The sequence below is a fragment of the Acanthopagrus latus genome, chromosome 2, assembly GCF_904848185.1.
Source record: "Acanthopagrus latus isolate v.2019 chromosome 2, fAcaLat1.1, whole genome shotgun sequence".
Taxonomy (NCBI): Eukaryota; Metazoa; Chordata; class Actinopteri; order Spariformes; family Sparidae; genus Acanthopagrus; species Acanthopagrus latus.
In genome coordinates, this window is record NC_051040.1 from 1,680,483 (window position 1) to 1,706,624 (window position 26,142).

Here is a 26,142-nt window from a genome sequence, read left to right on the forward strand (position 1 = left end):
CGAGTTTGTCCAACTTCCTCCCCTGCCAGCAGATCCAACTCACCACCAGGTGGTGATCAGTTGACAGCTCAGCCCCTCTCTTCACCCGAGTGTCCAAGACATTCGGCCGGAGGTCAGATGACACGACCACAAAGTCGATCATTGATCTCCGGCCTAGGGCGTCCTGGTGCCATGTGCACTGATGGACACCCTTATGCTTGAACATGGTGTTCGTTACGGACAAACTGTGACTAGCACAGAAGTCTAATAACAAAACACCACTCAGGTTCAGATCGGGGAGGCCGTTCCTCCCAATCACACCCCTCCAGGTAACACTGTCGCTGCCTACGTGAGCGTTGAAGTCCACCAGTAGAACGACGGAGTCCCCGGTTGGAGCACTCTCCAGTACCCCTCCCAGGGCCTCCAAGTAGACCGGGTACTCTACACTGCTGTTCGGCCCGTAAGCCGAAACAACAGTGAGAGACCTACCCCCGGCCCTAAAGCGCAGGGAAACGATCCTCTCGTTCACACATGGCGGCTGAGCTGAGGAGCTATAAGCAAGCCCACACCAGCTCGCCGCCTCTCACCGCAGGCAACTCCAGAGTGGAAGAGAGTCCAGACCCGGCCACCAGGCGCTCGCCTGCGAGCCCCAACCCCAGGCCTGGCTTCTGGGTGGGGCCCCGGTAACGCCATTCCGGGAAACGTGAACGTCCTTGTTTTTCTACCTGTCATCGGGGACGTTGGAACCGCTCTTAGTCTGACCCGTCACCTAGGACCTGTTTGCCTAGGGAGACCCTACCAGGGGCATTAAGCCCCAGACGTCATAGCTCCTAGGATCATTCGGGTACTCAAACCCCTCCACCACGATAAGGTAAAGGTTCAGTGGAGGAGGCTAAAATGAATATTTCACATTTATGCATGATTGCCAACAGTACGCTTCCTTGCATGGGGCACCATATGTTGTGCTTTGCATTACATGAGGCACTATTAGTGTTTATGCAACAATAAAAGGGAGTTTTGGGTTAAATGTGGCTATCAGGGATATTATTAATCATTATAAATAATATGATCCAATTTACATTAGATCATCTTGGGGCACCACCTTTGAAGAAGAGAAAACAAATTTAATAAATTGGTCTCATAAAAAGGTACTAAACTGTTCATAACTGATTAATAATCTTAATAGCTACAACCAAATTAAATAGACAAGAGGGTTCAAAATGTTATTCAACACAAAGATCAAAGCACACAATCTAACTAACTAACTACTATATAATGATGTGTGTGTGTGTCTGTCTGTCTGTCTGTCTGTCTGCCAGAACAAAGAAACAGTGGTGGTCACTGATATCACATGTGGGTGTGACATGCTCCAGGCTCAAGGAATGTGTGTGTGTGTGTGTGTGTGTGTGTGTGTGTGTGAGGATGGTTAGTCACATGCAGAGATCCTGAATCTGTGTGAAGTAGCATTTGACTAATGTCGAAAAGCCGTCTAGGAAAGCAAACTACCAATAACCTGTCTATAAAATCATGTGACACACCTGTACACAGTCCTCTCATTATAAGTACTCACCCCAGGTGAAGTGTGGATGTGTGTCCTCCTCCCAGTGTCACCTATACTGACATTTTTTTTTTTTGGCCTTTTCTGGCTTTATTTGATAGTACAGCTGAAGAGTTGGACAGGAAACAGGGTAAGAGACGGGGAGTGACACGCAGCAAAGGGACCCGGACCGGGAGTCGAACCCGGGTCCGCTGCAGAGCCTCGGCACATGGGTCGCACGCGCTACCGACTGAGCTATGCGGCGCCCCCCTATACTGACATTTTTAGGAGTCTCAGTTTGATTATCAATGAGCGAAAGAAGGAAAAGTCAAAATTGTGGTCTGCAAGGCCAGTTTAAAAAGGACCAAAACAAATCATATATGGATTCATTTCAATAAGGGAATCCAAAGCAGCAAGCATTAGAGCTTTCGTGAGGGCTGTGATATTCCAGACTAAACACTTCCCCCAGTAGCCAGAAAGTCCAGAGTGATCATTATTTCAACCTGTTCTGCTGCAAGGAGGGTTGTTTCACAAACTGGACCCAATCCAACCCAGATTTCCTAGGAACTTTTCACTGCACAGGACTTTCACTCCGGGGACTGCTGTTCCTGTCCAGAGTTATTTTAACTACTGAAGGGAGGTTATGCAACATACATAATGTAACTGAAATTATCAATGTGAAGTTATACAGATGTGAAACAGGTTCACACGTTTACTGGAACATAGTCTAGTTCTAGTAAATGGCTCAGCAGTCCCTGAAACTGAACTGACAACAATCTTTGATAAAATCGTCAAAAGAGCACAGGATGTCAGTGTATGATCATCTCAGGCAGCTTCCTGTTTGCCCGTCATAGAGACTGAAAGTCAAAGAGGAAACTGCACATTCGATGAGAGCTGAACAAGACATAAGATCCACAGACAGTCAGTGAGAAAGAGTGACAGGCTGTTCGGACAACAGCCCAACTGGACATGGACCCTGTAGACCGACTGCTGGTGTTCATGTTGCTCTGGAGCTCAGGTACGACCTCGACCACTTAAACCTCACTGCTTCCTGCACATCATGAGTTTGTATTGTCAGATCCACGGGAGAATAAGCAAAATTAATTCAAGCCAATATTTTAAACTTCAGGAAAATACAATTAATTTGTGAAAATGGATATAAAATGATGAAGAAGTCTAATCTAGACTAGTTAGGTTGTTGGCAACTGACTGCTATAATTCACAAATGGATCTTACTAGAAAGATTTCATATTTTCAAGGATGTTATTGGTAGTTTTTTGGGGAGGTCTGTTCTACGCTTACACTTTGTTTTATTGCTGCTGAGTGTTCTTTGTAATGTTTTGATTTATGACCCTGACCGCCTATATAGTATATATCTAAAGTGTGTAACAAGTGGTGTATTTTAATGATTTCATCACATTGACAGAGTTACAGTTGTAATCACAGACTGGAAGATGACTTTCAGCTGGAACATTATTGATGAAATCACGGTTATAATGGGGAAATTGCCATGGAAATGCAGATGTACTTGGTGTGAATGAAAATCTTACTTTTTACTAAATTGTAACAGTAACAGAAAGAGGTTCATTTTCAATGGATTCATATTCTGTGGGTTCTTACCTTTCAAATGAGACCACAATGTGCATTAAAGCCTCATTCCTGATTTTGGGTATGTTTTTTTAGGAGTATTTATCCTGAGGCTAGGAAGAGGATTTAACCTTCTCAGCCTCCACACTGGTATCAACATGTTGGCTTTCCACATCTGTCCAGGAAGAAGGTCATGTTTTTGCATTTATGATGATAAAAGAAGCAATTAGGGGGCATTATGTCACTTCTTGATATATACAAACCAGAATAAATGTTAGCTAAGTAAACTTCAGCAAAACCACAGATTTGTTAAAACTAAATGTTTGGCATTACAACTTCACTTTTCTTTTGTGCTTATGGTGTTGAGGTCTTTCCACAACAAAACACTTGGTTAGGTTCAGGAAAACAATCATGGTTTGGCTTAAAATACCTGTTTTAGTCACCACAATCATGGATTGGAGACGGTCGGACTCATCGTGAAAAAGATCTGGTTTTGTTCTCTAAAAGTGGCTGACAATATCTCCAGTTCCCATTACAAACATCCAGTGGTGTGACTTGAACTGTTTGGAAACCTTGTGGGCCTTGTGAAACCTTGTGGGCACAACCTTGTGATAACACAACACTATTACCCTACACCTGTGGATGTGAAAGGTGGCTAATACATTTATAATGTGAATGTATTATGCCACGTTTAGTACACTTGTCAACTTTGGATGTTATCTGCGGCTTGCAGCAATGTTTATACATTTTAATGCAATCATCGAACATGGACATTAGAGTCCCATTTTAGTTTCCCAATTTTTCTGTATTTCCTCATTGTGCAGTTCAACCCACGGTGCTAAGAAAGAACTCAGAAAATCGGACCCTATTCTTTAACAGAGTAATGTTAGGAGGTAATCTCATCCTCAAGTTCCTGCATTTGAGACTGAACAAAAAGTCCACAGTCCTGTCATGCAACCACACCACCTGATCTACTGAGATGATTTTGTTTCTGTTTTTAGGATTCTCCAAAGGTCTCCTGACAGACGAAACTGGTACTTCTGAGGGTAAAATGATACTTCAAATATAGGCCTAAATGAAGAATACAACAAGAGATTATTATATTATACTATACTAACAACTCTTACCCGTGCTTAGAGATTGATGACATCCAGTTGGCTGGAGGATCCAGCCGTTGTTCTGGTGAACTACAGGTGAAGAGCCAGGGTGTTTGGACAGAAGTGGATGACCGTGACTGGAACCTCAAGTTAGCAGATGCAGTTTGTAGACACCTGGACTGTGGTTCTGTGGTTGAAGTTCTTTCAATCAATCCCACATTTTTATCTTCATGGAGAATAGCACCTTTCTGTCTAAATTCTGGAACTGAACTGAGGAAATGTTTCATGAAAAGGTCCATAACTCCTGGTACCAGTCTGGGGATCATCTGTTCAGGTAATGCCACCAGAAGCCATAAGACAAAAACACTGATCACAAACAAGCTCAGAGTCTAAGAGGACTCAATTTTCAGTCTTTCTCTAATCGACCCCATGCTGATGGAAAGTCAGGTGAAGTTTCGTATTCCACAAAACATTTCTGAAGCTTCACAGCAAAACAGTGCAGCAGCTTTCTTCTTGACAACTTAAGTAAATGAAGACTTTTAAAACAGGAAAACACATCTTCTGATTTCTGATTCGTTCTCTCTCTTTTCCCTGATAGACTCCATCAGGCTGGTGAATGGAAACAGTCTGTGTTCAGGCAGACTGGAGGTGAAGTCTAACCAGAGGTGGTCCTCAGTGTGTGAAGATGACTTTGACCAGCAGGATGCAGAGGTGGTCTGTAGGGAGCTCGGCTGTGGGGCTCCTTCAGTCCTCCAGGGGGCGCTCTATGGAGAAGTGGAGGCTCCAGTGTGGACCAGTGAGTTCCAGTGTGGAGGCCATGAGTCTGCTCTCCTGGACTGTAGAACCTCAGGCTCAGATAGAAACACCTGCTCACCTGGTGAAGCTGTTGGACTCACCTGCTCAGGTAAGAAAGGAGCTGCAGCTTGAATTTGATTGGAGTTTCTAGTAAATGTGACTTCTTTTTTGACCCCATCTTTTACTCTTGTCTGCTCAGAGCCCGATATTGTCCGGTTGGTGGGAGGATCCAGTAGTTGTGCTGGTGAACTGGAGGTGAAACAACATGGCGTGTGGAGAAAAGTGGATGAAGAAAAGAGTCAGTGGAATCTAAAGACAGCAGATGCAGTGTGCAGACAACTGGACTGTGGCTCTGCTGTTTCAACAGAGCGGATAAAAAATAAATCTCCCCAAACTGTGCGGTGGGTTAGATCAACTTGTCTTCAGTCCGGGTCTGCAGTTAGAGACTGTATAGCTACAAGGATTAATTCAACTGATTACAACCTGGAGGTCAAGTGTTCAGGTAACACAAGCAGACACATCACCTATGATGGTTGTCTTGTTGTTTACATTTCCTTATTTAGCAGATCCGAGCCACACTAGATCAAGGTGCAGTCATCAAGGATAAGTGTTCCGTTTTATATTCCGCTTGACATACTGTTGCAGGTATATGCAGGAAGAGACAAGTACATAATAAACTAGAATGGCAACTCAGAGCGCATACCTCCGTGAAAAAATACACAAACACATTCAATTCTCCAATCAAAATGTAGTCATGTCTTGTCCTGTAAAAAAAAATGTTTACCTAGGCTTGAATGAACTGATTTCAACCAATAATATTATGCCATCCACCCATCAGTTAATCTTTAACTTTGGGTAGTGAGTGAGTGGCAAAGAGCTAAGATTTCATGTCAGTAAGACGTCGCTGTACCGAGTTCCAACTGAACGGAGCAGTGTTTTGGACCGAATGGTTTTGACGACACACAGAGGTGGTTTAAGGAGTTTAGCTACTACTTGCTTGTTTGTCATGCAGCTAATGTTAGTGGTCCTATTTGCTTAGGACCCAGATTACCAGGAGATAAACCCGGCAAGAATGCTACGTTGGTATTGTATTCCCTGTGGTCCAATTGTCTGCAGTCATCTTCAGAAGCTGTGTTATAGTAATAAATCTATACCCCAGAAGGACATTCTTGTGCCAGTAATTGTTCCAAAAATGTAAAGTACAATAGAAAAACCAGAGACAAAGGGGAGGTCTGGCTCAGGCCGTGTTTGTCGAGCCCGCTCTTCACTCAATCGGCCACGTTCACCAGGAGCTCTTGGTTCAGCAGAATTGGCTACAGTGTCATGTCGCTGCATGGAAGGGGGTGCAATTCACATTCAGTGCTCATGCTGTTAGCTACAATAAAGGGAAATCAATATCCTCGACAAGTCCCTCCCTACCTGACAGTTTGTACAGGAAACATGTAAATATGAGGAAGTAAATAACACTCATGTGGACTTAAAAAACCCTTGATCCATCCTTTCATCCGTATCATAAATTAATGGGATCTATTCTGGGCCAAGACCCATCCTTCATTCAAGTTTTGAGACATCTGTTGCCTAGTTTTTGTGTAATCCTGCTGACAAACCAATTGACCAACAAATGTGCACCGGTGGAAACATAACTTCCTTGTCAGAGGCAGAATTGAGTTAGAAACCTTATTCAGCCATCAAAGAGAAAACCGCAAAAAAGTTTATATGACGATTTAAAGATTTGCTGTGCCAGTGGGACAAGTTGTTTCCACCTACTGATGGCTCATGAACCTGAATGCAGGAGTAGAAATCCTTCTGTCTGTTGCTGCCTTTCTTCAGACTCTGTCAGGCTGGTGAATGGAAACAGTCTGTGTTCAGGCAGACTGGAGGTGAAGTCTAACCAGAGGTGGTCCTCAGTGTGTGAAGATGACTTTGACCAGCAGGATGCAGAGGTGGTCTGTAGGGAGCTCGGCTGTGGGGCTCCTTCAGTCCTCCAGGGGGCGCTCTATGGAGAAGTGGAGGCTCCAATGTGGACCAGAGAGTTCCAGTGTGGAGGCCATGAGTCTGCTCTCCTGGACTGTAGAACCTCAGGCTCAGATAGAAACACCTGCTCACCTAGCAAAGCTGTTGGACTCACCTGCTCAGGTAGGAGAGGAGCTGCAGCTTTGATCATATTTGAGTTTCTATTAAATGTGGCTTCTTTTTCATCTTTTACTCTTGTCTGCTCAGAGCCCGATATTTTCCGGTTGCTGGGAGGATCCAGTCGCTGTGCTGGTGAACTGGAGCTGAAACAACAAGGCGTGTGGAGAAAAGTGGATGAAGCAATGCTTCAGTGGAATCTAAAGACAGCAGATGCAGCGTGCAGACAACTGGACTGTGGCTCTGCTGTTTCAACAGGGCGGATACAGAGTTTAACATCCATACCTGTCTGGAGGATTAGTTCAACTTGTCTTCAGTCTGGGTCTGCAATTAGTGATTGTGTATCTACAACAACTGATTCTGCCAACTACCACCTGGAGGTCAAGTGTTCAGGTAACACCAGCAAACACATCAGATGTGATGGTTGTCTTGTTCTTCACATTTCTTCATTCAGCAGATCCAAGCCACACTAGATCAAGTAGCAGTCATCAATGATAAGTGCTTAGTTTAATGTTCCAGCTCACCTTAGTGTCACATTGTTGCTGGTATATGCAGGAAGGCATACATGCATAGGGAAGGAAGAGGCAGTATTGAATTAATCAGCCATCAAGAGAGAAAACAGCAGAAAAGTTTCATACAATCACCTGCTGATTGTAGAGAATGAGAAGGTTCCTGAACCTGAACACAGAAGTAGAAATCCTTCTGTCTGTTGCTGTCTTTCTTCAGACTCTGTCAGGCTGGTGAATGGAAACAGTCTGTGTTCAGGCAGACTGGAGGTGAAGTCTAACCAGAGGTGGTCCTCAGTGTGTGAAGATGACTTTGACCAGCAGGATGCAGAGGTGGTCTGTAGGGAGCTCGGCTGTGGGGCTCCTTCAGTCCTCCAGGGGGCGCTCTATGGAGAAGTGGAGGCTCCAGTGTGGACCAGAGAGTTCCAGTGTGGAGGCCATGAGTCTGCTCTCCTGGACTGTAGAACCTCAGGCTCAGATAGAAACACCTGCTCACCTGGTGAAGCTGTTGGACTCACCTGCTCAGGTAGGAAAGAAGCTGCAGCTTTGATTCTAAAGTAAGTTATGTCATTTATTTAAAGAAAATATTCTCTTGTACCTCTTCAGAGCTCAATGAAATCCAGTTGGTTGGAGGATCCAGCTCCTGTGTGGGCAGACTTGAGATGAAACACAAAGGAAAATGGAAACCAGTGTCTCTCTCGTTATTTTCTATGTGGGGCCTGATGTCTATAGCGGTTGTATGTAGACAGCTGGACTGTGGTTCTGCTCTTTCAACAGAAACAGTACATGTGGTCAACACAGATACATGGACAATCCTATCATCCTGTGGTCAGTCTGAGTCTGCCATCAGAGAATGTACATCAATATGGCCTATTTCTTCCCAAGATACTCTGAAAATTACCTGCTCAGGTAAAAACCAACAAAAGCAATGACTCTAACAGTAATCCTAACAAAGAAAGTACCATATTGACCCGAATATAGGACAACCCTGATTATTAGATGACCCCTCTTTTCAAGACTAATCTTCAGAAAACGACTCTGATAACCAAAATTTGTTTCTCAATAACAAACTCACGTACCATCCTGTCAATCTCTTGGAAGCAGCCGCTTTTAGGACCACGATTAACTTTTCTCTTAGTGTTAGCGTTTTTCAGACGGTCTTTTTGGACCCATCATCTTTGGACGTTACATTCCTTAACTCCATATTTCTTGGTTGCCTGACAGTTGTTTGATGCCTCTGCTGCATTGACCACCATTATCTTAAATTAACATCATTGCTCCACCTCAGATGTCTGTTAACTTAGCCCCACCTTCTATCCACTTTGCTCTGTACAATCATCGCGCCTCTCCATTTTTCACCTCCTGACATTTCTTCTCCGCTGTGACTGACAGATAACTCCAGCCACAGTGTCAGTGACGTCTCTACAATAAGTTGGCGCCCTCTGCCGTTGCGGTCAGGTAGCGACCCAGACAACTATCAGCATGTGTCAACGGTTAGACCCCAGTTACAAGACGACCCCACTTTTTCTCATAATTTTCAACAAAAAAAACCTTGTCCTATATTTGCGTCAATATGGTAGTAGTCATCTGGGGAACATATTTTGGCACCTTATACAGTACGTGTGTTCGTCACAATATATTAAGTTACATCAAACATTGTTAGAATGAACAACAGTGTTTCAAATTTGTTCCTTTTTTTAACTGAAGAACTGAAACTGGACTGACCAAAATTACAAAATCACTGGCATCTTCCTTGCTGATATTGTCCATCCTGCAATCTTTAACAAACAGCAACATCTTCTTAATTTTCTCTCTTCCCCGATAGACTCTGTCAGGCTGGTGAATGGAAACAGTCTGTGTTCAGGCAGACTGGAGGTGAAGTCTAACCAGAGGTGGTCCTCAGTGTGTGAAGATGACTTTGACCAGCAGGATGCAGAGGTGGTCTGTAGGGAGCTCGGCTGTGGGGCTCCTTCAGTCCTCCAGGGGGCGCTCTATGGAGAAGTGGAGGCTCCAGTGTGGACCAGTGAGTTCCAGTGTGGAGGCCATGAGTCTGCTCTCCTGGACTGTAGAACCTCAGGCTCAGATAGGAACACCTGCTCACCTGGCAAAGCTGTTGGACTCACCTGCTCAGGTAAGACAGTGTCATGCTTGATTTTACTTGATCTAATCAAAATGTCTTTAGTTCTTTTATTAATTACTCTCCTGTCTCTGTCCAGAGCCTGATATTGTCAGGTTGTCAGGGGGAACCAGTCGCTGCGATGGCACGTTAGAGATGAAACAACGGGGAGAGTGGAGACCAGTGACTAACATCGTCTCTGGATGGGACCAGAAGTTAGCATCTGTTGCATGTAGACAACTCGACTGTGGTTCTGTTGTTTCAACAAAAATACGAAACCCTTCAGATAAACCCGCCTGGTGGATCAGCGAGACCTGTGTTCAGTCTGATTCTATACCCCTGCTGCGGGAGTGTTTATTAGTTCCTGATCAAGTCCCATCACCCGTCAGCCGGGAGGTGATCTGCTCAGGTAACCTTGAACAGGGACTTTTAGTACATTTCATATTCTTAATAGAGAATCACTCAATTACCAATTTTCTTCACAGATATTCTGGCTCAGCCAAACATCTCCTTCTCCCCCCACAATGACGGATTGTCCGAGGACAAGCAGCTTCAGGTGCTCCTGGGCTCCAGTTTCACCATCAGCTGCTCCATCCTGCCCCAGCATCCAGGAGGCTCTTTCCAGCTTACTTTGACCAACTCAGCAACATCACAGAACTACACCCTGCCAGCTGTCAATCACTCTGCCCACTTCCTGTTCTCTGCTGCAGACCACACCCACCAAGGGAACTACATCTGTGTTTATCACGTCTACGCTTTCTCCCGTAAATTCTCCTCTGAGAGCCGCCGTCTCTACGTAGCTGTCGCAGGTAACTTTACAGAGAATCTGAGTCATTTTACGTTTCTGCAAACCAGAGATACTTTCATTTGTACATATCATAGATATTATATATACATTTCTGCAACATGAGTCCTGTCACATTTACATTGCGTGTATATGACTTTTATGTCAAAGGAAGGAGGGGGGAATGGTGGAGTGAAGTCTAGTCACACCCAATCTAAGTGAAACCACTGGACATTTTGGACAAGATGTCCAGGCATTTCTAGCCATGTTCGTGGAACCGGATAATTTCGAATAAGGTTGGAACAGTTTCCAGCCATGAAAATGGCAACAAAGCCAGATATTTTTGACAAGACTTAGGGACAGTTTCCAGCACTGTTTGTAGCCAGAGCTTGACAAGCCAAAACACTAATGCAGATGGCAGGTTTTATGGTCAGTGGTAAATGGACTTGCATTTATATAGCGCTTTTCCAGTCTAATGACCTCTCAAAGCACTTCACACTACTTGCCACATTCACGGACTCACACACATATTCATACACTGATGGTGGAGGCTGCCAAGCGAGGTGCCAACTGCACATCAGGAGCAATGTTTTTTGAGCCCATACCTAACCAGACCATGATTACAACGCTGTCACATCGAACTGAGCCTAAAGCAATGCAAAGGTGCAACCTGAGGAAATGTGCAACATATCCATGTTTTGCAGAAACGTATGATGCCAACATTTGGAAACACTAAGCCTACATGAAGCAAAGAAAACTGCATGTTCCTGTATGAGCTGATGTAATGACTGTGAATCTGTTTCAGCCTCTTTAACAGATCTGATCATCAGGCTGGCACTCATAGTGCTGATGGTGGCGTTCAGTGCTGCCATGTTTTTCTACTACAAGGTACACATGCGTCGAAGTGACTGTTGTGGTGTAATCTGTAAAACTCAAGTGTTCACATAGGGATCATAGTTCAGTGTCTGTGTGTGTTTGGTACAGCAGAGAGAACAGAAGCAAAACATTCTGAGTAACTACATCATGTACCAACACTTCCTGTAGTGAAGAAGCATGTTGCTCCAGATGTTTCTGAGACCTCTGGCAGAATTAGGAATACTTGTTTGCATTAAAGTATTTTGTGACTTAAATACATTGTTTTGCCATTTCTCTGTAGGTCAGCAGAAGGCAGATGCTGAGACGAGAGGACAATATTGAGCTCGATTACCTTGGTGGTGCTCAAGATGGAAACAGTGGAGCTGAAGAGGCAGGAGTCGAGGGACCACAGTAGTGCACATCCAGGGTTTCCAGGAGATGAATCAGTACTGGAGTCAGAAGAGGTATATGTGAATTTAACAAAAAAGGTTTGAACATTTGTAAATGACAATGTGCTTTTCCTGCTGTATTCTTATATTTCAAATTCTTGCACTGACTGATTAAAGAGACAATGCAGTGAGAGAAATGTGACATCTTGTTGTGTGATATTGTCTCCACCAAAGTTACATTTACATTATTAAAGTGTGTTATCTGACATATGGAGGCAATTCATGAGCTCACATGCAGCTTCCTCTAGGGGCCACAAAAGGGTTCAATTATATTTTTCCACATATGCAGCTGTACTCCTGCAAACGATGCTGAGCTAATGATAATAAGATAATTGTTGTGAATGTCTGTGTTCTGCATCTGGTGATATCTGCAAAAGATATACTCTATATTTAATGTGAAAATAAGTAGAAATTGATGAAATGAAATTTGTTTCGCAATAAATTAAACCTGCATTGACTGGAATGTGTGGATGGTTTTGTTGTTATTATAATTTGTTTTTTAGTGAGCAAGAACTCCAGTTAGAAGTGTTTCTGGATTGATTCTCTTCTCTTGAACCACCTTAGTGTTATTGGTAAGAAGTCAGCACTTTTTTGACAAGAAATACAGACATTGTTGACAGGACGTTACCGACTGGAAGAGCAGTAAACAAGAATGAAAGCAAACTGTCTAGGTGACAATCACACAAGTTTCAGACTCAAACAAGCAGACGGAGGTGAAATCGTGCAATGTGTTTCTATAAAAGCAGCCATAAAACAAATAACTTTTTATGGTGAATGTGTTTTGCAAACAACTGCATATTTACACATCCAGCAGAAACAAAATATCATCTTTCATTTGGAGTCTTGTTTTTGGAATTTAAAGTGCAGGGTTGATGCCTTAAACCAGACCTAGGTCCAGGGGCCAGATGTGGCCTTTTAGCAACCTGATTCTGGCCCTTTAATAATTCTGTTAGTAGACTAATTAGCCCATTCATCAGGTACATCTGTTGCTAAGCAAAAACTCCCTCTTAGTCCATACAAAAAAAGTTTTAACCCAGAGGGAATATACATGAAAATCAAGCTGACAACCTATGTTTAAAAGAGTGCAGAGGGGGTTGACTTTGGTCTGCAACAGTGTCAGAGTGGGTGGTGCCACGTGTCATCCACATGACTGCACCCAAAGTTTCCCAACTCAGCATTTCATTCAATGACATTCATTTCACCTCTTATTATTTTGGATGATAGGTGTACAGTCATTAAACCCATCGCTGAAACAACACATTTAAATTTCCTGAATGAAAACTGCCCTTTAAATAGTCACCGCTACACACCATCATGTGTTTTACGTGTCACTTCACTGCCTGCCAAATTGAGATCTTGATGAAACATGTCTTCAGGGTTCTGCCACCTTCTATCTCAACAGCTGATGGCAGGTAAAAGTGTCTTCTTAACTATTTAAAGCCTTACTTAAAGCTGAAGGCACATGAAGTTCAATATTACCCAGAGACTGAGCCAAAAATGTTGAAAAAAGTCTTTGTAAAACATCAAAACTGCATTTGTCAAAGAGGAAAATAAGCTTTTCTTTTTTCTTTAGGGACTGACATTTTGGAGATGCGTGTGAAGGGTGATGATGATATGCAGCGCTGCCTGTCATCATTAAAAGTTCTCTACTGGGTAATGGAAGCAGCAATTCAGGCGATCTGACAACATTCATCACTGTGGAAGCATGACAAGGCAATTCAGCTGCTGTATTTAAAACTGACAATCACAATCAGTCTTTTGTTGAAAGCACGGCACAGAAAACCATTGTCAACGTGCTGAAACATGCCGGTGCAAATTAACTGTCAACAAGACATCACAATACAAATTGGGTTTTAGATCCGTACATGACACACACAAAAAAAATCTTTGTATTCAGACACGACTGCGCAAAAAAAGCTCAACCTTGACGTGGTCAATTCTATTAAAGAACACCAGTGATTACTGATTTTAGACCTTTAGTGCTTTAGTTTCACAAGGTCATCTGAACAGAAAACTGCTTTAAAGGAATAGTTCTGCAAACCATAGATACATCCAATGCTGACATTCACGTTCAAAATATGTGCTCATCAGCTGAGTTACATGAGGAGGAGGAAAGATGCCTGATGGACGACTGTAGTTTGAGTCACACCACTGGATATTTTCAAGGACAACTGAAGATATTTTCATCCGTTTCTGTCACGTCAGGAACCAAAAAGCGGATTTTTTTTTTCACAGGAGGTGGGAGCGGCTCCATCTGTGTCCTCAGGTACGAACGTAATCGAAAATTTACCACCAACATCTTCAAGTGTTTGCAGCATAAAGAAAACATTTCATTCCTGTGGAGTGAAAAAATGTTGGTCAAGCAGACTTCTGTTGAAATTGAAACAACATACAAACCTTTTTCCAAGAAAAATACCTTTTTATTTCATTATAAATCCACATAATTGTATCTATGAAAGCATAAAATCCCCATTTCCGCATGTTGTTGTGTTTTTTCTCCTTATAGTGGTCATTTGTTTTGTTATATTCAAAGTAAATCATGGGTATCAAACCATTGAAGACTGTAAGGTGTATGTCACATACAAACACAGACACTGTCAAACGGCAAAGGGGGAGCAAGAGAAGGAGGGAGGGAGGGGGCGCAAGTTCTGCTGGCCATCTTTTACAACCGCTTAATACATTTAACAATCTTGAGTGCCAGCCTTTAGTAATAGGAACACTTATGGTCAAGTTCACCATTGTTTCGTACAGGAACAGTTGCTTTCCAGTGTCAAACAGAACATCAGAATTCACCATTTTCACCATTAAATGTAGAGCCGGACGTCTGTGCTTTGAGTTTGGCTTTGAAAAAAAATAAAAAAAAATAAAAATCCTCGCTGGTGTTCCTCAAGGCTCCGTTCTCGGTACACCAAGGTTTCTATTTTTTTTTTTTTTTTTTTTTTTAATTTCTTACTCCAACACAGAGAGAATCGATCCACCGTGGACGCAAACACACTGATTATTTCAACATCGTCTAAGTCGTTCAGAGCCAGAAGAGTTAGATTGGTAATACTGGAGAGTATACTATTCAGTTGTTCCATGAAAATGAAGAGAGAGAGAGAGAGAGAGAGAGAGAGAGAGAGAGAGAGAGAGTGGGAAGGAGGGGAAGAGAGATGAGATGAAAACATACGATTAAAGTGCCAGAGAAGTTCACCGTTTAGTTTGACAGTTTATTATTATTGATGCTTCGAGACAAGACTTCGACAATGTGCTCGTATTTTTTCAATCCAAGGCCCAAAAACGTTTTTTCTCTTCGTCTGCTAAGAGATATTAGAGAGGTATGCTTTCGCAAGTCCGCATCTTCTCCCAACAATTTAACACGGCTGTCATAATACTGTAGTAATCCTTTGGCATATGACTGTATGTTGGGGGAAAGAGAAGGAGCGGTGCCACCGAACACTGACTAACGACAATCAAGAACATCCTGGAAAAATGTCACAAAATGGTTTTTTTTTCCCAAATCCAAAGTAATCCCTTCGGTATATTCCCAAAGCAGGATTTAGTGTCCGCATGGATTCCAACTGTCAAATGCAGAGACTAAATCCACCCGACACCCTTCGAAGCCCGGTCAGATCATTGGACACTTCCTTCAGAAAAGAAGAAGAGGTTCCGGACCGTGTTCGCTCTGATCCCTGTGATCCAAGGTTTCAAGCCCCAGTTAAGCACCAAATGTGAGCCGGGTTCGAAGCCCAGAGCCTGACCTGTATCCAACACGTCCAGTCCCAGCGTTGGGAGACTTTGCATGCCAACAGGTAAACTGCGTATCCTCCTCTGGCTGCCCACGTCACATCCCGTCTGGTACTGGTATGGGCTGCCATCAGATCGTAGGATGTGTCTCTGGGTTGAATACCTGATCGTTGGGTCTCACTAGAAGGACAGGACCATGCAACACATGGGGGCACCTGAAGGAGACATGAGAAGGAGACAGGTACTTATTGACTGATTGATTGACTGAAGCAATTACGGTGCATGAAGTTTAATTTTAGTGTTGTTTGCAGATGAATGATGGCCTTTGTTGGCAGGAGTGAAATAAGTATTGTGATAGTGAAAATTAACCATGTCTTCATTTAAAAACATTCCATTACAATTAAAAGTATGACATTTTACTTGCAAAGTTAAAGATCTACAATTAAAAGTACTCAATCTGCTGAATTTGCCTCGAGGCCTGGAGGCATTAAAATGTGAGCAGTATGTTAATTCAGTAGCAGTTTGGAAGGATCTCATTTTAATTTAAGTGTGACTCAGGCATGTTCACAGCCGAGTTAATATTCTTAACTTTTATTCGTGTTAGGTTTAGTCTCATCCACAAACTTCCTTCCTCACTCCCCGACTCTGGATAATGTAAGTATACAACTCGAAGTAGAAATGTTACTCAGTATGTATTCTTAAACTTGTTACTTGTTTACTAAGCCTAATAAACCCTTCAGACACCCCATCTTTCAGATGAAAGAAAAAAGTGCCAATATCTTCTTCCACCTTCTCCAAATTCACAAAACACCCCACAGTATCTGTCTGCTGGGGTCTATGAGGCTGTTTTTCCAGAACTGATGACTCAGTCGAGATGTCAGCATTTAAAACCCACTTTCTGCCTGTACTTTGCTTTGGAAACTACCTCCTTCACACCCACTCACTCTCTTATACTCACTTGAAACACAGGCCGTGGGCAAACAAATGGCTTCAACACTTTTCTTTGTCTAGTAAATAAAGCAGATGGTGAAGTTGCACTGTGGTGCATCAGGAGATAGTACTAGTAAAATGTGCAAGACAGTGAAGTAGGTCACCTCTAATTTTGCCAGCAGGGGGCCTTCGAAGTGCAGTAAATCCTAATGAGAGTAAACTATGGTCAGGAGGAGATTTATGCAAAATCAAGTAGTTGTTGTGGGAAGAGAAGTGGTTTAAATGACCTCTCCATGTCAATGATCACATAATGACTTGGCTAATAGTTGTCAGGTTCACACTGTGATGCAAAAGTGTGTAAATAACTGTGCAAAATAGAGCTCCGAGCGCGCCACCAGAATAATTAAAGGCGTTAGAAGTATTTCATCAGTATTTCATTAAAATTACTTCATTAATTGACTGATAATTGAAAAAAAGCTCTGAATGGTCAGCTGCTACGGGTTGACAGCAGTGGGGTCAATTAGAGCTCAGACTTGCTGCCATGTGGGCTTTATTAATAAAACACGTCTTTAAATTAAAGCAAACAACAAAACATGAATTGAAAAGCTGTAAACGTTTAAGCAGGAAACAAATTAATGGTGAATAACAGGCAGCAACACACAGTGAGGAAAACTGAGTAATTAATCATCTGAAGACACAATGAAGGAAAACATGATTATTAATTGGCAAATGTAACATTTTTTAAATTACTTTAAGTTCATGCAAACCAAACAACTCAATTTAAGGGCACTATTTAATTATTTCTCTCTTTTTTATCAATTATTCAGTTAGAAACAAAATGGTGGAAAGATGACCCGTACATTTCCCAGTACACCAGTATATTACCATTAGCAGTATATACCTTGTTTGATTTGTATGCAACTCAATTACACAAAAGTTAAATTAATCTTGGATTTAGAACGGACCGGAGCTGCTGATTGAGTTTAAAAACAGAATTAAGATGGTAAGTTAGATAAACATTTTTTAATGATCGCTTTTCTAGTTTTTCTACACGTTTCTAATCACCATAATGTACGTCTGTGATGTTTTATAGCTAATGGTTCAATTAAAGCACAAATTATGTTAAGAGGAAGTCTGTAAATGTTTTACTGGACCGACTAAAATAAAGGAGGAGACAGGGAGTAAAGAACACTGGAAAAAAAGTAATGCAACCAGTATTTCTATATAAAAAAACATCAGACAGAGTCGTGTTGGGGTTCTTGTCCGTTCATCTCGCATAGACTACAATGGAACTGGCACCAAGTGTGTTGGAATGATGTCATAACGTACATTCATTCATCTATCAGTTCGCTGATCAAACTATAGTACTTTCTGAAAGAACGTGTTCCAGAACCAGAACAATACGGCACTGAGAAGTTGTTAATTTAACCACCAAACATCCATCGTTTTAATGTCCGAGTGTTATTCAGACTCATGGGAAGATAAAAAGTTCTACATAAAAGCTCAAGGTTCTGACATTCGTCATGAAGATTTTTACAAGAAAGCGTTCTGATGAACTGTGGCTGATAAAAGAAAACCTGAACCCAGCATCATACTGACGACAGGAATTTAAGAAAGGTTGATAAAAATCATGAACAACAATTATTTGTTAATGTCGTCACCATTATTATAAAATAAAGCTCCACAGTCACGCTGTGATCTGCTCTGGTTTTGTTGTTGTGTTTTGTCTCCTGCAGAATCAGATTTCATCTTGTTCAGGTTGTTTGTTTCACTCGTCTGCTCTGAAGAAACAAGTTTGTCCTGTCGAGCTGCTGGAATTAAACCAGCTGAGATCAGGCAAATGGGGAAAAACGCAAAATGGGAGGAGAGGACGAAGAGGAGAGAAGTCGGGTTAGTTGGAAAAAGAACAAAGGGAGGAGACGAAAGGAGAGACACTGAGGAGAAAAGAAGATAAAAAGAGGAGAGGATGAAGGGAAACAAGGGAGTAAATGAAAACATAGGAAAGGAGGAGATAACCAAGAAAGAAGAACAGAGATGAAGTGAGACAAGTAAAATAGATGGAAAATTTGTTTAGGATAAATCCAGCAGGGGAGAAGAAAAGGAAGGAAGGAAGGAAGGAAAGAAGGAAGGAAGAAAGGAAGAAAGGCCAAAGAGAAAGAAAAAAAGCCAAAAGAAAGAAAAACAGACAGAAAAAAAGAAAGAAAGAAAAATGGAGGATCAAAGTGTTAAAAATATAAGGAGAGAGTGACGAGGATGTAATGGAGGATTAAAGAGAGTGAGGAGAGAGACAGGAGAAGATGAAATGAAAGTCAAAGGAGAGGAGAGAGGAGGTGAAGAGAGGAGAGGTAATGTAATCTAAGGATAAGTGAAGGGGAGGGAAGAAGAAGAAGAGAGAGACCTGGAGGACAAGGAGAGGGTGGAGGGAGAGGGGGAGGACAGGGGAGAGAGAGAGAACAGAAGAGGAGGGTGAAAAAGTGTTAAAAAGATGAGGACAGTGACGAGGATGTGATGGAGAAAGAACAGAGAGCAGGAGGAGAAGAAAGGAGGAGGAGTGGAGGAGAATGCTTACATAATGGAAGAGGAAGCTTACATAATGGAGCGACACCAATCTGCATACTGTGGGGGATCAGGCCATTATATAATGGCCCAATAAAGAGGAATAATGTTGTTTACTAAGGCAGGGCGATATTTACAGAGCACTTAGAGGCAGACGTACTCCAGGCCGGCTAATGGCTGCTGACTGCTGCTGCTCTCTCTTTCCATCTCTCATCCTCCTCTTTTCTCTCCCAGTTATCGTACGCCTGGCATGTTTCCACCCCTCTCTCCCTCAAGATGTGATGGTGGAGCTTCACTGCTGGAACAATGAGTGGTTACCCTCTCACCTGTGTGTGTGTGTGTGTGTGTTGTGTGTGTTTGACCTCTCACCTCTCCCGCCTCTTCTCCCTCCAGCGCTGTGACGCTTGAATGTAAGTAAATCTGAAAAACACAGAAAAATAGCAACAGCAGAAAGATGGAATTAGAGTTCAGACGGAGAGACGGAGGGGAGATCAGCCCGGTTGTGTCCACAGGTAGAAATAAGAAATGCACCTGTACCGGCACCTGTCCGGCTCTCTGATAACATGCCGCAGCTTGTTGGTTTAATTGGACACGTGGTTTCTCGCCGTCTCGGTGAGGCTGTCAGACAACCAGCAGAGGTGACAGCACTCGACCAGGAAACAGCTTTTAGACTTTTATTTCTAGTGTACAGTGAACTTTATATTGTACGCACTTTCTGTCTCGTTCTTGTAAGTCAGCATCTGGGGAGTTTATGTGGAAACGTTGAGGTGAGTCTAGCTGGGGGGGTCTTTGCTGCACTTTGGACTCTCTTAAGCCAATTCGCCCGTGAACACCATGTCTAACATTGGGGAAGAAATACGATTCTCCCAGGATAATATGTCTCCAAACAACAGAAGGTCATCTGTGTTCTGTTCAGACGTTTAAAGTCTGGATACTGATGGGTGATGAAACTGTTGATGCTGTTAATTTCTCCTGGTGGGATTAATAAAGTCGTCTGAATCTGTCCTAAACATCGATCTCATTAGTAGATAATGTTTTTTAATGTTTGCAGATAATGAGCGCCGTCTTTTACTGAGTTTCATGAGCTATCTTAGCTCTTTCAGTCTAATTAATACATAAATAAACAATTCTGTTAAATGTCACAACCATGTAAACACAAGCTGGTATGTTAGCATTGAGGAACTCTGGTCGCGCCTCTTGTGCAACTAGCTCGCTAATAGCTTTAGCAATGCATCTGCTCAGCCTCGAGTAAAGTAACGAGTCACCAACACCAGCTTTAAGTTTGTTAAGTCCAAAACAGTGAATTCAAACATCCAAGTTTTGTGCAATCAACAGTTTAAAAACATTTAAGAGATTCAATTCAAACTGATGTAAAACAGAAGAGCAGCGAATGCTCACCTATCAATAAGAAACAGACAATAAAAGAAACGATGAATAACGGATAAATCAATGATAATAGATTTTCTCGAGCTGCAGTCGATAAGCACTCTGTTTTTCCTCAGCGAGCAGTAAATTCTGGGCTGCAGCTTTCTATTTACAGACTTCTCCTCTTCCTCCTCATGTCCAATCTCCCAATCCCTCCTCCTCCTCCTCCTCCTCCTCCTCCTCTCTGAGTTTTCATTTTCTCTCTCTTTATCCCTCCATCTTTTCTTGTCAATAACTGTGTCTCGGGGCTCCGTGACTCATCTCTACTTGTCTGTTTGGTTGGCTGTTTCATTTTTTTCTCTCTCCCAGTCTCACTAACTAAATATAAGTCCATAATCCTCACGTCTGTGTGTGTCTCTCTTTGTCTTTCTGTGGATCTCCTCCTTCACCGAGTGTAAAACCACGATCTGTCCGTCTGTCTCCTCTTTATCTGTGTTTCCACATACACCCAGGTCCTCTTCAGACGGGAGACTGAAGCCACTTTGACTTTGTTGCATTTCCGTTAAAGGGTTTTATGAAGCCACGGGCAATGTTATGCTGCAAATTATATTCAAAAGGCCTCGCTGTAAAAATAGATATCAGGAAACAGCAGAGCCTGAGCTGGGATTTCACTACTTCCTCCTAATGTGCCTTCACAAGATGTACTGCGGTAGGAAGCTATGTAGCTATGTGTTAACTTCTCACTATCACAGCATTAAAAAACACCTTTAAAAACCACCTGTAATTTAATGAGCGTGCAAGATTTTGGAGTTCAACCATGTAAAACAAACGGCTGAATAATAGATGAGTTGTCAACTATTAAAATAACTGCCATCTTTTCTAATATTCGATTAATCAATGAGTATTTAAAGGAAAAAAAAGCTTGTTACATGTTCTTATCTTCTGGTTTCTTTCCTCCTGTGTGACAGTAATCTGAGTCTTTGGGTTCGGGACAAAACGGGACATTCAGGGACGTCTCATCTTTGGGAGTTCAAACACTGATTAACATTTTGCACTATTTCCTGACATTTTTTAGATAAAACAACAAGTCATTTAATCAGGAAGATGATAAACGGATTCACTGATAAGAACAATCGTCAAATGAAGCGCTAATAAAATGGTTACATTGAGTTTGCAGTGGACAAATTTCATGTACGTCTGCTGTTCACCGTCGCTTGTGAGAAAAATACAATTAAAAGATGATAAATTATGATGGCGAAGGCGTTCGAGGACAATAACGAAGCTCCACACTGCACAATTCTGTGTCAATACTTCCTGTCGCTGTAGCACATCAGACTACTACACTGTGTGGGAGAACAACTGGTTTCTGTACTCAGGAGTAGGACTGAGAGCGTTGCTGTCTCTCTACCATCACTGCTTAAAGACCACAAATGCTCCAAACACAGCGGCGACACAAGAAAGTCTGATGGCTGGTAACAACCCTCCAGGAAAAGAGGACAGCAAATGGCAGCCTGGTCACAAACATCTGAATTTACAGCTCAACAGTAAACTTAGAGGTGAGAGCTGAAAAAGGCAATGCAGCATCACAATATTGATCAATATCTGATCAGCCTAGTTTGACTGTTTGATCCAAGTCTGATGCAAATCAGATACCTTCAAACAACCAGAAAGGCAAAACGTGTTCGTGTGATGCAGGGAACTGTGTCTGAATGTGAGGGCGCCTCCATTTATCTGCCGGAGCAGAGAAAATATGAGCTCTGGGTTCGTCTGGTTCTCAGGCTGGGAAAAAGATAACACACATATTTTGTGGTTGTTAGGAGACCAAAGGAACTGAGTGAACTCCCTGTAAACCTTCAGAAATCCTGCTGGATGCACAGCGTCTCACAACTCTTCAGCTCTGAGAGTGAATGTGTGAATGCAGAATGTGAATAACGGCATCCTTCTACTTTCCCTGGATACATGAGGATAAAAATAAAAGCACAGGAACGCAGTGCTGCTGTCAGCATGACCACCAGGTGTCACTGTGACTCCGTGCGGCGCCGCTGCCTGTCGGCCTGAGTGGAGGCTCTGTGGTAGTCGCTAACAGTTTAGTCACTGTGCCGTCCTGCTGCTCAGCGCCAGCCGCGGATAATAAAAGCACTCTGAATGAGGCCCCGAAGCCTCGTGGCTCAACACAGCGATGCGATCGGCCTGTTTCTGCCTATGTCTCTCCACCCTCTCTCTGCATTTCTGTGGTAATCGCCAAGGTGGGATTTCAGTGGAGGCAGCCGGCATGCGATGAATTAATGTGTGTATTTCTGTGGGGTGTGTAGCTTGTGTTCATGTGTCTGTTGGGGTGTGGACGGTGATGTCCGGTGCACAAGATCAGTTTCTTTAAAAGAGACAGTTCACCCCAAAATCAAAAACACATATTTGTGTGGTTGTGGTTGTTTTTCTGGGAGTTTTGGAGATACGAGCCTCCTCAGCAATGTTTATTTCAAGAAATCATACAAAGATAATCCACAGACCTTGGAACTAGGGACTATTTTCTTTTTTTGTATAACCACACAAAAGGAAGTGGACGATTAACGGCACCCTCCTCTGCTGAGATGGACCATTAGCTAGCTTAGTTAGCTAGCCTGTGTTCCATCAGTAGATGCACGCCGCCTTCTGGGTGGTGATACAGTTTGTGGGTGCAGGAAGCTGTCTTACACTCCTTCATCACATCCAACTTTTCATCCTTTACTTTTCTAAACCTCACCCGGTTCAATATGCTGCAGCAAACCTCCTTAAAAAATCCAATCCAGGAGTCCAAATAACGGCTATCTAAGAATGTCCAGATTGGTTACCTGTATGTTTTAGCACTCGTTTTAAAATGATTTCTCTTAAAGCACATCTGAGGTTGATTGATTATATTGCCGTCTTACTCAAACATCAAGTCTTTACCTTTCTCACAACAAGTTCTGTGGATTACCTTGAGTGAACGGGTCGGACGATCTAGATGCATAAATATCATTACAGATGACAACTATGAGTTTTTGTTTGTAGGGTGCACTGTCCCTCTGAAATGATCTAAACATGCCTCTTCTGCACACTCTGAAGTCTATAAATGGACTGTATTCACCACAGTGCTGTAGTTTATTAATTAACTGCCTGCACCATCACTGTGTTCTGTATAATAAGGCTGCAGGCGCTCATACTCAGCTACTCTTGGGGTTCTTACCTTCATATTTATGCAAACTTATTACAGTAAACAAGGCTGAGAGCTGCTGTTTACACGTATATCTGTGACGTCTGTACTGATCGAGGAGAAAGAGCCCTCGCGTCTGCTGCTAATACTTCAGGAAGCTACGATATATACATCACGATACAATATCATATCTGTTCTTTAGACAACGATACGATCTTCGCTGGTTTGACAAAGTCTCCCATGATACGATTAAAGTCGATACAGGAGCCTGTGATTGATATGAGATGATAACATGGGCCCATTTAACACAATCAGTCATATTCATATCAACTTACAACAAGCAACTGAATTATGATTTGTCTTGACTTCCGGACATTTTAATGGAAAACAATCCATTGTTTTTTAACAAAGACAAAGCACTGTTAAGAAAGGAGTCGCGGTTATTTTGGCCCGACAGAACTTCAGGAAATGTTTCTTCTCGGTGTGTCTCGCTCCTTGTTAACATGAGTTATTCTTAAAAAGTTAAAATGAAGTTATTTTTTATACCAACATTTTTCACGGCTGGAAAATGTAATCATTAAAGTGAAAGCAGAAAAATGGTTTGCAAACAGTGTAAATGTACAAACAATGAATTTTGTGTTCCTGCAGATTAATGTGCCTGTGTGTGTGTGTGTGTGTGTGTGTGTGTGTGTGTGTGTGTGTGTGTGTGTGTGTGTGTGTGTGTGTGTGCGTGTGTTCGCTCTTGTGGGAGAGGGTACTGATGGCATTCAGGGAGTGGTGAGTCAGACTGACCAACAAACACCAGCTCAGTTCATATGGATTGGAGAGAGAGCAGGAGTGTTGAGATTGCCTTAGCTTATGAGTGTGTGTGTGTGTGTGTGTTTTATACTGTGTGTGTGTGGTAGATATTAAACCCACAACAAATGACCTAAGGGCCAGCGGGGCTGTTGAGATTGCTTCTATGAGAAAAAAAAGGTGCTTCTGCACATGTAGGTGAGAGTGTATGCAAGACAAACCGTGTGTTTTTAGAAGGGAGGTGAGTTATTACAGGGAGGACAGGAAGGAAAGAGGGGCCGTACTATGAGTAAATAAAAAGCAGTCGTAATATAACAGAAAAAAGTGGAAGATGGAGGTAAAATTACCAAAAGCATGAATGGAAGAGGGACGAGGAACAAAGGAGGAGTTGGGGAAAAACTTAAAGTTGTGAGGAAGTGAAGGAGACGAGAGAGATGGCAGGCAGAGGAGCAGTAAAGTCTTAAATCTAATATTTAATGAGAAATCATGGAGGGCTGATAAAAGAACTGGAGGAGAGAACAACTGAAGAGTGAAATAAGAAAGAGGTTAGGAGGAGAGGAGGACCTTTAACTTAAAATGAACTACAAAAATACTGTGACAAGTAAAAATCCTGCAATATGTACGAATTTGACTTGAAAACATTCAAAAATATGATCAGAATGTGAAAACAACAGTTTTGACATCATTTTAAAGACGCCTATGTTTTTTTCCTTTGTTTTTATCAGGGATGACTATTCAGCTAGCATGCTAACCAGCTAGCCTCTGGCCTGAAGACCTGTTTCCTCCAGCTTTCTTTACTAGCAGTGAAAAAAACCAAAACAACTCTTTCTCCGCTACTCCAGCTAGCAACATGTTTAACTGAGCTAACACGCTAACATTAGCCACATTCATGAAACAGAATACAGTTAGCGGTTACAGGTAGCAAAGTCTTTAATACTGCATCTTCAAAGTTAACTTAAAAGTTAGAGTTAAACAATATATTACATTATGCTGAAAGTTTGCATTATGCATAAGAGCCCATTTCTGAATAATGTCTGCCTAAATTACTCTACTGGATTTCTTTATCACTTTATTGTTGCAGCTGGAAGAGGCGGACCGAATTTCAATTTATCTGTATCAATTTTATATGTATTATATTCTGCTGCTTTACACCTGGCTGAGATCCAGATTGCATATCAATACCAAGTCTCAATCCAAGTACCGACAACTTAAGCCGGGTCGTAATGGACTCTCACGATACAGAAGAAGAGTTCTTCTGTCGTGTTGCTTGTAAAACTTTTTCAGCGAATCAAGAGAAACAGAAATAAAACGGTCAAACGGAGTCTGCACTCGTCACACATGACATGTGAACCACAGGCACAAACAACTTGTTCTGCCTGTTTGGTTAAACACTGAAAACAGGGCTCACCCTCTCAGCGTTTTGGTCACGCTCCGTCCGTGGAACTACGCAGAACCAATATTCAATTTTCACAGAGATAAAAAAAGAAAAGAAACAGCTCATAAATTGTGTGAGGAGGAGAAAATCCTCCCGAGGCTTTGATAGATACCACACGATAGGGTATACATCTCAATTTGAGAGTGAAATTGGTAGCAGGAATATCACAAGATAAAGAGAAAAGCTATGGCGGACGATAACAGACAAACAAAACGACCTTGAACTCAGAAATGAAAGTAGCGGCGAGATGAAGGAAGACATCAAAACAAAACAACTCATTAAAATCAAACAAATGACTACAGGGACGGAGGGATGAAGAGGGAGGGAGCGC

General features: G+C 42.3%; 2 protein-coding genes across 4 annotated transcripts in view; one reads left to right on the plus strand and one right to left on the minus strand.

The window, feature by feature from the left end:
• The first annotated feature begins 4,042 nt into the window (after positions 1-4,042).
• Positions 4,043-11,835, plus strand: LOC119030532 (scavenger receptor cysteine-rich type 1 protein M130-like). The gene is made up of 13 exons (XM_037118218.1): positions 4,043-4,149; positions 4,241-4,534; positions 4,799-5,104; positions 5,195-5,497; positions 6,826-7,131; positions 7,216-7,518; positions 7,852-8,157; positions 8,238-8,540; positions 9,457-9,762; positions 9,848-10,156; positions 10,233-10,556; positions 11,337-11,419; positions 11,688-11,835. Exons 1-13 carry the CDS (start codon positions 4,083-4,085, stop codon positions 11,799-11,801), a joined length of 3,324 nt encoding a protein of 1,107 aa, XP_036974113.1. The 5' UTR covers positions 4,043-4,082; the 3' UTR covers positions 11,802-11,835.
• Positions 11,836-15,030: 3,195 nt separating this feature from the next.
• The window catches only part of si:cabz01090165.1 (uncharacterized protein LOC100333421 homolog), a 262,485-nt gene continuing 251,373 nt past the window's right edge, over positions 15,031-26,142 (minus strand). For 2 of the 3 annotated variants that reach the window (XM_037118231.1, XM_037118240.1), the window contains 2 exons: positions 19,417-19,467; positions 15,031-15,776 (listed from right to left, as the gene is read on the minus strand). The gene's annotated coding sequence lies outside the window, so the exon portion shown is untranslated. Of the gene's footprint in view, positions 15,777-16,519; positions 16,569-16,655; positions 16,698-19,207; positions 19,343-19,416; positions 19,468-26,142 lie in introns of all 3 variants that reach the window. The other variant, XM_037118249.1, reaches the window with a different exon arrangement.